At 37.6% G+C, this 13,793-nt stretch overlaps 1 protein-coding gene across 1 annotated transcript; it reads right to left on the bottom strand.

The window, feature by feature from the left end:
* Positions 1-1,961: 1,961 nt before the first annotated feature.
* LOC133324671 (GRIP and coiled-coil domain-containing protein 2) lies at positions 1,962-11,305 on the bottom strand. The gene is made up of 5 exons (XM_061533515.1): positions 11,285-11,305; positions 11,098-11,197; positions 5,213-8,778; positions 2,117-2,234; positions 1,962-2,044 (listed from the first exon to the last, which is right to left on the bottom strand). The coding sequence occupies exons 1-5, from the start codon at positions 11,303-11,305 to the stop codon at positions 1,962-1,964; spliced, it is 3,888 nt and encodes a 1,295-aa protein (XP_061389499.1).
* Positions 11,306-13,793: the final 2,488 nt, after the last annotated feature.

Here is a 13,793-nt window from a genome sequence, read left to right as displayed (position 1 = left end):
TTCGCACTGGAAGATGGTATCGAGAACTTTTCAACATTCAGAAAACCCTTAAAAGGGATCTGATTGGTTAGAAGACCCTGCCATAATTTTCTCAGATGTGCTCAGGCTAATCACGGCCTTCTTCTCCGCTGAAGGGTTAACTGAGGCCACCATTACAGAAGTTCCACGCAGTGCCATTCGGATATTTCTAGGAGAACTTCTGAATGAACTTGAGGTTCCTCTTAATCATAACGAATTCATCATCAAGTCCTTTATTTGACATTTACGCGTTTGGTGGAATTTTGTGCTGCAATTCCAACTGTCGCACTTCTTGCATTGGGTTCGCCACTTTAGGTTTATCCAGCAGCAACTGGTTATGTCCTGGCCGCCTTTCTGAGGTTTCTCCTCCTAGCTTACCCTCTTTCGCACTGGAAGATAGTATCAAGAACTTTTCAACATTCAGAGAACCCTTAAAGGGCTCTGATTGATTAGAAGACCCTGCCATAATTTTTCCAGATGTGCTTAGGCTAATCACGGCCTTCTTCTCCGGAGGCTATAGTCCCACGCAGTGTCATTCGGATATTTCTAGGAGAACTTTCGATGAATTAAGAGGAACCTCAAATTCATTCATTCAGAAAGAATTCTTCGTCAAGTCCTTTATTTGTCATTGACGCGTTTGTTTTTTGTTTTTTTGTGCTGATAAATCACCCATTATTTCGATGGGAAAATAATTAGCACCACTAACCACTTCAATGTCAATTCTTGCGCAAGTCTGCCATGGAGGTTGTGAGGGTAGGGTAGTTTATAAAAGTCGAATCCATGAAAGTTTTTTGCGTGGGGACTTGAGGTCGACATAGCCTCGTATCATGGTTAAGCCTCAGCAACTAAAAATAACTTGTTGAGGCTACGTTGTAATCGATACCACGACTAAAAAACGTGTTGGGCAACAAGTCCCCTAACACTCCAGCGTTAGGGGGCTCACTTTAGGAAAGAAATGGCATAGGATGTATATATTTAGGGATGCCATTCTCTCCTCGTCTAGGCATTCAACTCGTGTTATTTGTACGTAGATACAAATTTCAAATGCGTTTTTTTTTCTCGAAATAGCTTTTTTGAAAGCCGTGGCCACTGTTACTCGAAAAAGATGATATTTTTGTGCATAATAATTGAATGTATCCCTATTATATATTTCGAAATATAATTTTCGAAAGTAAAAATTATTTTGAGATTGTCTGGAGTATTATGATAATGGAACAGCATACAGCAGGGCTTGCAAATAATAAAAAAAATAAATAAAGAAATATAATAAACATTGTTTCAAAATATTTGCAAATTTATAAAGAAAATAAAAAATAGCTATTAAAATTTATCTCATTTATATTAGAAATATATATTTATATATTGTTTTAGAAAAGCAAAGAAATTGTGATTTAATGGTATTTCTCTTTCTTTTTTATTTTGTAAATGATTTTTATTTTTTTTTTTTTCTTTGATTTAAGTATTTTTATATACATATTGTTTTTTCTCGAAATGTATACATATGTTTACAATTTAATTTTATTATAACTAAATAAGTTTATATAACACATATATATATACTGTTTGTATATCTCTTAGTTTATCATTACTATTATTATGGACTTTGTATAAATTATCATTTCTATTATTTTATATTGCTATATTACGTAAATAGAAATACATATAAAAATATATATATAATACAATAAATATTATGTGACACAAAATGGAATTATTATTTACACAATACTATAGCCTATAAACAAATATTTAATACTAAAACTATACAATATTATTGTGGGTGAAATTTTCGTGGAATGTAATGGGAAAATAAATCGATTTGATTTGTGTTTAGAAAATGTCTTTTATAATTTTGATTGGTTTTTCTTTTCTAATTGTAGTGTAATCTGAAGTGAAAATTTAATCGATTGGTTTCCCTCACATACCGCGCATTGTATTAAATTTTAATTATTATTACTGCCACCGCTCCAAGGTAAAAAATTACCCCATCCACCACTGCGTTGTGCACTCGTCGTCGTTTCAGCCACTAAATAATAGAAAAAACATTTTGTTGGAAAAATTATCATTTTTTTGTTTTTGCTTGTAATTATTTATTTACCTTTTTGACCTTTGGCAACACAATTTAGCATTTCGGTTTCGGTTCGGCTTAATTTAAGCAGTGTATTCAATACAGGTACCAAGCGTGTCTTCTCGTCAGCATTATTCAGTGTTAAAAACTAAAAAGGGAATAAATGTGCGTTATTTTTTCATTTTCAATCTATTTTCTAGCACCTAGCCGTTTTTTTTATCATATTTTCAATATAAATTTGTTTCTTAATATACACTACCAGAACCAATAAGAGATGACGGAATAGATTTGTATACCACATAGCCAAGATGAAGTCAGAATAACTTAAAACAAAAACAATTTAGTATGCGATATTCCGACTGAAGCTGGTGTGGCTGCCTTGGCATGTTGGGGCCAGACATGTGTGTTGACTGCCTTCCTTCCGCCTTAGTCAGGAGAGCATACCCAATCAGCTCTGGAATGACTCGCCCTTGTCAGACGAGGAAGACATAATGGAAACTGTAGTGATTAGCACTGCGGTGAAAAACACAGCAGCGACCATGGCGTCTCCTTCGAAGCAAGGAGAGTCCTCCCAATTGATGACTAGGGTAGTAAACCCTGGCGGGGTTGAAGATCTCAATTTCCACGGCCTGTAGTGATGTCGCGAGACTACTCAGGCAGTTGGCTGTCGAAACGGATACTGGTACTTATGAGACCCCCGTCGATAGGATGGATGATTCATCAGTACCAGCTAGGCAAGTCGATGCCAAGGAGATCGCTGCCAAGAAGATGTACCGGAGAGCAGTTAACTTCTGCAACCGATACGTCGGACTGGAGAGCGACTCCATCACGGGAAAGGAGTTCCTTTTAATCAAGAGGAACCTCAAATTTATCCGGAAGTTCTCCAGGAACTATCCAAACGATATTGAGAGGGACTTCTTGATTGATAGGATCCCCCGACCCAGTACTAAGACCACCACGGTAGTCCCTTCAAAGAAGGAGAAACCTGAACGTCTATGCAGGATAATTTTAACTTTACAAGGTCAGCAGTTGCCGTGTGACCTGTTTTAACACCCTGCTGGAAAAGGCCATACGAGATGTAAATGTGTACACCAACATATATTACTCCCCTACCCCGACGACATCGATCTAATGAGTCGAACATTGCGAGCGGTAACAGTCACCTTTGAACGAATTGAGGAGTCTGACAGTAAATGGCAAAAAGACCAAGCAGATGGTATCAACGCGCAAGACGTCTAATAGACTCGAACAACTGTGGAACTTGGAGACTATAGCTTCGTGGTAGTCAAAGATTTTATATACCTCGGCTTTGAAATCCAGATATAAGTAGTGGTGGCAAACAGATGCTCTATCGTCTGAGTAAGCAATTCAAGAACAAGGCCACCCCTCACCAGACCAAACTCACACTCTACAGGACTACCTCTAGACTATCGCGGATAGCGCGTAGAGTCCCATTTAGGTCGTCCCCTTCCAGAACTACAGTCCTGTCAGCCAAAGACTGATTTTCATCAGTCTTGACATTTTCGTTTGCCAAAGGAGTAGCCGGTTCGTCAACGTTTTGGTTTGGAATTGGTGCACTTGTAGCAGGTACAGCTGTAGGTGCCAAGGCATCCACACCTAGAACAGCCGGATCACAATCGCTTCATCTCGACGACACGTGGCTTGTGACCTCACCAACGATTGCCGCCGCTACTGGGTTATTAACTCCCTGCACCGTAACTTTATTCCTTTTTGCTTCCTTTTCCCATCATAGTTAATTTATTTAAGGGCACTACACCGATCCATTTTGGTCCACGGGGGATCCGAAGATCCCCAAGGTTTCCACGAAGTACAGAAAAAGTTGATGTAGGAGACCTAGGTCAGTTTTTCTCTGCACATCATGGAGACCCCCTTTCCATCCGCCATCGGGAAGACGCGCCTAGTAGGAGATTGGCAACTCCCCCAGGCGTCGACGGTTAATGAACCATGAGCTATAACATTTATTCTCGGACATCGACATAGTCAGACGTATCGAGCTGTAGCGACTGCGTTGGCAACATCATGTTAAGAGAATGGATGGGGATGCCCCAGCACAAAAGTAGGGAAATGCCACGGATCCGATGGAAAGATCAAGTGGAAGGGAAAACATCTCGGAATAGGGTCTTTTAATTTGGATGAGCTGCACTATATATCTTTGTGGATAGTCAAGCTGCTCTTCAAGCCATCAAATCCTGTTACATCAAATCTGAGGCAGTCCTCAAGTGTAGAACAGTTTTGGTAGAACTTACAGCTATCGGCTGTTTTGGGTACCAGGACACCGTGGTATCATGGATAATGAAAGAGCAGACGAATTAGCTAGACGAGGCTCTCAATCTACAGATCTAGCAATTGATGGTTGATGATCACTATGGACCTGACGGTCTCAGAGTGCTGCAGCCACATTAGTGACTGCAAATCCTCAAACCTAACCTAGCCTAGTATACTTCCAACCTAAAGTGACCTCCCTAACAGTGGGTGCCCATCAGTATTTCAACGATTGCTGTCAGGGTACCCAGAATAGCGAAAGAAACCTTGTTGATACATGACCACCTCAAAACACAAATCTCATCACCATATAACTATTCCATGAATATTAACCACAAACCCCCACTCCACTATAAATTCAGAAACGGTCATTAATGTAATATTGAGTTGCCCGATGATATACGACGATTCGTTCATTTTTGTAGGCTTCCTTGACATTGCGATATCAAAGAAAATGAAATAATTTATCCTTGTTGATTTTTGGATGGGCCAAGAACACGGCATACATGACCTCAAACCAATTAAATATCGTAGTCTATGTGATGATAAAAAAGAAGTATATAGAGACAATCGAAGAATTAATCTGCCAATATCTAAGGTTTCATAGTAATCGACAACGGCTGTTCTCAGAATTAAAACCCATCATCATCAGCTTTGCTAACAACATATTTCTGTGACTAAATATCTCCCCTAATCCACAAAATAACTTAAAGGTCGTTTACATTAAACCGGATTTGGTTAACCCAGTGGGTTTAAATTTTCAATTCCTTTGAATATGTGCCAAATAAATCCTCTTAAAGTAGGTTAACCCGGTAAAAAGTTCTAATGTAAATGCCGTATTACCTTCAATATCACATTTTTAACATATTCCGAATTATGTAAATGCTGTTCCCTTTCCGCTGAACGCTCTTGCCTACGCAACTCCTCCTTAAGCATATCATTCATTTGTGTTAACTTTGCCAAATCCTGTTCATTTTCTGCCAATAATGCTGTCAAATGACGAACACGACTTTCTTGCTTCTGTAAACGTTCTTTGGTGGAATTCAATTCCAATTGTAACAAATCACTATTGTTGTTTAGATTATCGGGAATGTGAAGGGCATTACTAATTAACGTCTCGCTGTTAATTGCATTAATGGGCGTATTTAGCAGTTCATCTAGCGGCATAAAATCATGAGAACGTTTCGATGAGGCATTTGATATTTTCCTTGAGGCAGCCAATGAGGCTAATGTTTCAGCAGCTTCCTCAGAACCTTCGGCATCTTCACGTTCCATTAGTAGATAATTTGAGTGATCGCCAACGATGTGTTGTTGTTGTTGATGATGATCCATTCTTGTTGTTGTGGTGTCCGTGCCGCCAATTGTCGTGGGTAAACGTAAATTACTGGCTGCCAAATCTTTACGCAATTGTTCCAATTGCCGTTGATGATTAGCATTGAGTGCCTTCACTTGATCCTTGTGACATTCGTCCATGGTTTCAATTTGTTGACGATGTTGTTTAAGGATTTCATTTTGTTGTTTTATATGTTGTTGCACTTCCTGATTGAGGGTGTCGTTTTGTTTACGCATCTCTTCAACCAATTGCATTAGTTCGCTGCAACGCTTCTTGACCAATTGTTGTTCTTCTTGGACGTTGGCTTTTTCATTTTCCACTGACTGCAGTTTTGTCGTTAGTGTATCGATGGTGGTTTTCAATTGTGTCTCGGTGGCTCGCAGCGTTACAATTTCTTCTTCCAGCTCACGTTCTTTAGTGGAATCGCGATTTTGATTTTTCCTTAGGACTGCCTGGGCCTTAACCTTATAGTCCAAATATTCAACACGCAAGTCCTCAGTAGCTCTCTCGGCATGTTTTAATTTTTGCTCACATTCGGAGAGTTTTATTTGATTGGCCGCCAGCTGTTCGGTTAACTGTTCTTTTTCGGCCTTTATCTGGCCCAGTGATTGTTCTAAATTGCAGGTGGCATTCGATAATTCAAACTTGGCCGCTTCCAATTCCATTTTTAAGTTTTCCACATCTTGTTCGAGTATCTTGGATTTTTCCAGCGCTTGTTGTTTACTGTGAACCGTGTCTTTTATCGTCTTTTGTAGATGGTCAATTTGGTCTTTTAATTCTTGCGAATGTTTGGTCTCCGCCGCCTTGGATGATTCCAGCAATTCAATTTCCTTACGCAGTTGAATGATGGTAAGATCTTTTGTTTTAATTTCTGCCTGGGCATTGTCCAGTTCTGAGGTACGTTTGGCAAGTTTATTATTCACTTCGGTGAGGGATTTTTCGGCAGCTTCTATTTCTAAATTTAAGACATTCGCCTGTTTGCGTGATGATTTCAGCTTTTGATTTTCACTCTTCAGTGTGTCAGCGAGTTTTTGTTTTTCCAGCAGTTGCATGTCCAAGTCGTCTATACGCTTTTGTAGCTCCCTTATTTGGATTTTCATTTCACTTTCATTCGATTTCATTTGATCGAGTTCCTTTTCTAAATTCTGTTTAACGCCCACTTCATCTTGTAGCTTTTTCTTCAGTTTTGCAGCCAATGCCCGAAGCTTGTTGTATTTTTCCTCGAAGGAGTCTTCGACATCTTTAAGGCGTTGCAATTCATCGGCTCGTGAAATAGTGGATGTGGACAATACTTCGCTTTGATTGTCTAGAATATCGGCGGCATTGTTTTGAGTTGAATTCTTTAGAATTTCCAATTCCGTGTTAAGAATGCGTAATTTTTCCTCATTTAGGTTATTGGTGGTTTCTAGTTTTTCTAATTTCTGTTTCGATTCTTCTTGCTGTAGCTTTGTCAACCTCTCGAAGCTTTCTTGTTTCTCTGTGAATTCTTGTTGTTTGGCACTGAGTTCACCTTGTATTAATTCTAATTTTTCACTGGTTATTTTCAATTCATTTTTCAATTGTTGTTGTTCTTCTTGTTGTCGAGATATTAAATCGCCTCTGGCCTTAAGGGCTTCGTTGAGTTCACGCATTTCATCCAACAATTCATAGTGTTCGCGCTCCTTTTGCTGATACATTTCTTGGAAATTATTTGCAGATTTTTTACACGTTTCCAATTCTTCTTTGAGTTGTACAATATTTTCCATATCTTGTTGTGAGGTGGAATTAGATTTTGTCATGATGTCCTTCTGCAAGCTGTCATTTTCCATTGTCAATCTCTGAACATCCTCTTCAAGTTTTTCTATAACCGAAAGTTTTGCCTTGCAATTCGTGCATGTTGAATTAGTTTTTACATTTGCCATTGTTAATCTCTGTACATCCTCTTCAAGTTTTTCTATAGCCGCCAATTTTGCCTCACAACCCATGCATGTTGAATTAGTTTTTACATTTTCTTTTTCTTCTCTCAACTCACACAATTCTTTGGATTTTAACTGATATTCGTTTTTAGCTCGATTCGCTAAATTGTTTAATATCTCCAATTTAGGTACAATATATTGGCTAAGGCTTTCTTCATTGACATCTGGAGAACTGTTGTTTTTAGAAGTTTTCAAATTTTCATATTCCGTCATAGCTAATTTACTCAGTGCCAAGAGTTTGTCCAATTTTTCTTCACACAAGTTCGTATTACCCGAAGATACCAACAATCCATTGTTGTTGACTTTAGACAATTTTTCCTTCAATTCTGCATTCTCTTTTGTTATAATATTGTATTCATTTTTAACTTTCTCCGTTAATTTCATTAACGCGCCAACTTTCTCAATAATCACCTCGATTGGTTTTTGATTTTCCAGCTTTTCCAACAGTTTTGTATTCTCCAATTTCAAACTATCCAATTCTTGACAGAGTAATTTGGATGCCTTGATAATTTCCATTTGCCATTGTGATACCGAATCGGCATATTCATGTTGAGTTTCCAGTAAAATACGTTTGCATTCCTTAAGTTTTTTCACCTTCTTATGGACTTCGATAAATCTATCTTTGAGCGCATTAAATTTATGTCTCTGCTCGGTATTGATTTCTTTGATAAAACTATATTTCTCTTTCAACTCATCCAGGGACTTGGTTAATTCATTATTTCGTTCAGTTAACTGCTTATTTGCCATTTCAGCTTCGCGTAGCTTATTGATTTCATCTTCTAACATGACCAAATGTTGTTTTTGCTCCTTTCCCAGGCCACTGACCTGTTGCAGCTGACATTCCATATTTTCAATATCACGAAGTAACGAATCGTTGTCGTCATTTAAACGACTAATTTGTCGTTTTAAACTTTCATTTTCGATTGATAGTTTTTCAAGCTGTTCGTTGTCTTGTTTTCGTCGTTTTTCTAATTCGCTCAGCTGTGTTGTTAACTGCAGTTTATGTTCTGTATAGGCTTCTAACATTTCTTTCATGGTCATTAAAGCGTTTTTATCGGCTTCCTTTTGGGTTTCACATTTCTGCAGTTCCTCTTTTAATTTGCGATTTTCCTCAAGCATTTCTAAAATAGAAAAAAAAGAAAAATAGCGATTACAAAATTGTTACCAGTACGGATATATTGCGGATACCAATACGCTTCATATTGATCATTGAGGGACAGTACTAATCGGTCTAGGTTTGGTAAAAATATTTATTTTATATAAGATAATATTTACACCTGAATAAGATTGGACGATTGTGAGCCCCCTCGACCAAGCTCGTCGGCTATCTCGTTCCCTTCTATGTCACTTTTTCCTAGAACCCAACATAAGTTAACTATCCGTCGTATATCATTCAGAGCGGACTTGCTTTTGAGTTTATAGTACACGACTTCAAAGCCTTGAGGGCCGCCTGATTATCGACATATGTAGTCACCGGTCCCGTATTATCGGCAGTAAGTGTTTTTACTATCTCGGCCGCTTTCTTGATTGCAAGGATTTCTGTTTGAAAAACGCTAAAAGATTGTTAAGTTTATATGAGTTGTATATTTGTAATTTCCTACAGTAAACGCCTGCACCAGTGCCTTCCTCCATCTTTGACCCGTCTGTGAAAAATGAGCGACCTGGCAAAGGTAAGTCCAGGCAAAGGTAGTCCAGGATTCCCTACTAGGAAACTCTACTCCGATGCTATTAAAGTCTCTATGAAAGGGAACATAGTCACTAATGTAAGTATTTCTCCTCAAGAAATCACAACCTGCCGTTATGTTCAGGATACTAGCGCAACCATAGTTCTGCGATTTCCAGGCATCCGTTTCTCGGAGCCTCAGGGTACATCTGGCCGCCAGGAATTTTATCACAATGTCCAGTGGTTGGAGATTCAAGATCGCTGCCTGTGGTGTACTTCATAGCGCTCCGGTAGTCAGGATCAAAGCTGATCGCTATACTGAATTTAATTTTGTCAGCAGTATCTTTTTGTTTACCCCCTGCCTCCCTAAAAGTCAACCACATGTAAGAATGGGGAGAACGACCATAAGATACAGAGTGCAATCAGTCCTTTCTTAGATCGTTTCTCTACATTCCTATTCCACGTTAATTTGCGGTCAAGGATTGAGCCAAGGTAGTTTGCTTCTTCAGAAAGGAAAAGGGTCACTGCTTCCAAAGATGGCAAGCGGAAACTAGGAATCTTACGTTTCCTAGTGAAGAGCACCAATTCTGTCTTAGTGGGATTTACACCAAGACCCTTGACGTGTGACCAGTTAGGCAGTGCTGAAAGGGCGCCCTCCATAATATCTGAAATTGTCATTAGAAATCTCCAACCAACCAACAAGACTACATCTTCGGTATATGCTACAACCTTTGTTTTAAGATGATCGAATTTCAGCAGTATCTCATTTGTCACCAGAAGCCACAGAAAGGGAGATAGTACTCCCTCCTGTGGTGTGCCTCTATTGAGAGATTTTCTTACGGAACTCTCTTCTAAGGAACTCTATCTTGTGCGTTAGAAGTTAGGGGATACCTGTACTTACGAGAGCAGAATGGATGGCCACTAGCCTCACATTGTTGAAAGCTCCCTCAATAATGAGGAACGCTGCCAAGTTGTAGCCTCCATATTCTTCTCAATGCGTCCAACCACCTCATGTGAGACCGTATCCACTGATTTGCCTTCGATGTGTGCATGCTTGGAGTTGCTAATTTTGCTTTGATCAATATTATTTCTAATGTCTGAGTCTAGTAACCTTTCTAAAGTTTTGAGTAGAAAGGAAGAGAGGCTAATCGGTCTATAGTCCTTTGGTACCGTATGATACGGCTTCCCGGCTTTCGGGATGAAGGTTACTGTTACCTCTTTCCATTGAACATGCTTACTGTGGATATGGGTATCCGATGTTCGGTAAGTACCTTCCAAATTTGTTATTGTATTCAATATTGAAGAAGATCATTGGATATATTTTTAAAGTAAATAATAGAATTTTTATAGATGGCATGCCTTCAGCCTGAGATTTAAGGCTTTCTTCATTAGACAGATTCTAACACCGGCTACGCGAAAAAATCTCTTTGTAATAAACTGTATGTTCCAATACACGTTGTCTTTTATATATATTTCTTTGAAATTTAAAATAGTAGCCAAAGGAACATACCGAATTGTGGAGACCCATAGGTCATCATCGTGAACAGGACTTCAAATTTTAATTGATACCCATAGTGCATTCGAGAAAATGCATTGCGAAAAAATACACTAGACTAGACTCAGTTTAATTTTTTCGTCCAAACTATTTGGATATATCAAAAAAAAAAAAAAAAAACAAATACCATTATTTCCACATCTTCATACACTACGACATGGCCACGAAACAAAAACAACAAATAAATATACAAACACTTCACTTGATTTCAAATTCACTTACCATCTTTGGCCTGCTTCGCTTTCTTTGCAATGCCCAATAAGCCCTTGTATTTGTTTATAATTTCATCTTTGCTCAGAGACTCCAATGTCTGTTTGGGTTGCTACAAAACAAAAAAAAAAAAAAACGATATGATCATCATTATTAGTAACACGTATTATGTATATCTCGCTAGTAGTTACTACTCTACCCCTTGTACGGATGTATCCATTTTGCTGACAACTTTATCAAACGACCTTGTCCAATTTTATCTTGAAAATGTTTTATTTTCTTGGGCTATTGTATTTAACTTGACAGCTTTTTGGGAACGCCACCGTTAGCATTTAATAATTGTTCGAATCAGGTATTTTAAGTTGTATATATTTTTTATTTATTTTTATTTTTTTATTACGGAGAAAAATTAACACCGTACACACACTGAATAAATCTTCTTCTTTTTTGAACCGAACGGAGAGATAAGAGAAAATTAATGATAAAAGTTGGGAACAAAACAAAATCATCGATGGATGTTAGTGTTTTAAAGATCAAAAATTGATTGTGTAAAGAAATCAGGTGTTTTATTTTCAAGGGATGACACAAAGACATACAATCGTAAAGACTGGACAAAACGCATTTCCCAATATTAGTGTCAAATTTGTGTTATAGAGGGCTACACATTTTAATGGAAAATGCACTTTTTGAAGTTCTCTCACCAAAAAATACTTAACAGCAATGTTAATTATTTTGAAAAATATGGTAACCAAAGTGAAGTTTGAGATAGTATGAAAAAAAAACCTCTTTTTTATTATTCTAAACATATTTGGGATGTTTTGAAGCCGCAATGACTATGTTTAATACTCTTATCTTAAGATTAGGACGAAAAAATTAAATTAAATACTGATCGATAATGTATTGAATGTAAATGTGAGAAAATACCCACGAAAAAATGCCGTGATGTATTGGAATCGTCGACAAATCGCTTATAGTATGTGGCAAGGTAGATGTATAAGGTAGCCGCATCGGCGAATTTCTACAACAAACATCGGTTGTTGTAATTTGATATGTCAAAAATATTTTGCAAAAACAAACAGATTCATAAGATTTTTTTACACAAATTCTTGTAGAACATGTTAAAAAAAGTATTTACCAACAAGCTCTTCAAAATTCAGAGATTTTCATTTATAATTTTGTTTTTTAATTTGTTGGTTCTACATTACAACAACATTTTTGACATTTATTTGTTCCAACAGCTGGGCCGATGCGGCTACCTTATTAAATATACCTTGGTATGTGGTTAACCGCAATTGTAACTATAAAAGGACCAAACGTGTTTTATGTAATATTTTTTTCTAAAGTAATAATAAAAAGCAAAATACTTTTTTGTGATAAACATTTGTTGTTATAGAGGGCTACACATTTTAATGGAAAATGCACTTTTTGCAAATACGATCTAGATATGTCCACAAACATATTCCATTACACATGTTAATTTTACATCTTTGAAAAATGCTGGCTTTTAACCATATATTGAATTTTGTCAAATTTGTATTAGGCAAATTATTATATATTTTTTTTTATTTTAATTATTTTCTTTTTGCGTGGTTTATTTGAAAAATGTCAATCAATTGCCGTCTTCCCCTGCCCCAGTTCATCTTTAAAAGTCGTGACCCCATTGTCATGGGTGTAATGGTCGAAAATGGTATTTGAAAGTTGGTACACCGATTTGTGTGCCGGGCAAGGAGTTTGTCGATATTGACATTGTCAGCTCAATCAAATCACAAATAATTGGAAACGGCTCGCAAAGGTCAAGAGATTTGGGTTAAAATTGAACACATTACCCGGTGAATCACCAAAAACGTTTGGCCGTCATTTTGAAGCTGATGATATGTCGGTCAAAGTCTCGATGCTTGCAAGGATTACTTCCGTGATGATTTAATTAAGGCTGATTGAGCTCTAATGCTTGAACTGAAGAAAGTTTTCCAAATTTTATAAATTGTTTAAAAATTTTTAATTTTTTTGCAATATATTTATTTCCTGCTGATGTGAATGCCTCAAAATTATGATGCGGATTCAAATAATGACCCATGAATACAAAAACAACAATGCTTTCAGGGTATAGCTTTGTGCAGCCCCAAGATTTTGTAACGCCGCGAAATGTTGGTCCTAGACCCACCGTTAAGTATACCGGTCGTCATATCTCGACTAGCTGAGCCAATCTAGACATGTGTGGCCGTCCGTCAGTCTGTCCATTATTATTGGGAAGCACGATACAGGCCACAGTTATGGACCAATCTTCACGAAATTTTGCATGTAGGATGGGTTCTGGCCAATGAAGATCTAATGGACCAAACACTTTATTTTTGTCGGTTTTTTGGTCGCTCCAGAGGCCGCAATTCTGACCCCAACATTGCGAATTTTTACACGGAGAATGGGATCGGCGTAAAGAAAAAACATGCCAGTTTTATTAAGGACCGGTCAATATTTGGCGGGTCAAATGGACCCTGGCTTTTATGTGAAAAATGACAAAATTTGCGTTCCATAGCGAATAGAGTGGTTGACCTTTAAATTGATACCAATTATATTGTCGTATGTACTTAGGTATTAACAGGTGTTTAGGTATTCAAATATTATTTAGTAAACCATTACCACACTTGAGGTCGGAAATATAGCGGTGATCGCTTTGAAATGTTCCATGAGGTTCCAGTTATGGCCAAGGACAA

Source organism: Musca vetustissima, unplaced genomic scaffold, assembly GCF_032173495.1.
Source record: "Musca vetustissima isolate MV318-11 ecotype Yass unplaced genomic scaffold, APGP_CSIRO_Mvet_v1 utg63189, whole genome shotgun sequence".
Taxonomy (NCBI): Eukaryota; Metazoa; Arthropoda; class Insecta; order Diptera; family Muscidae; genus Musca; species Musca vetustissima.
This window is presented reverse-complemented; position numbering and strand designations above follow the sequence as displayed.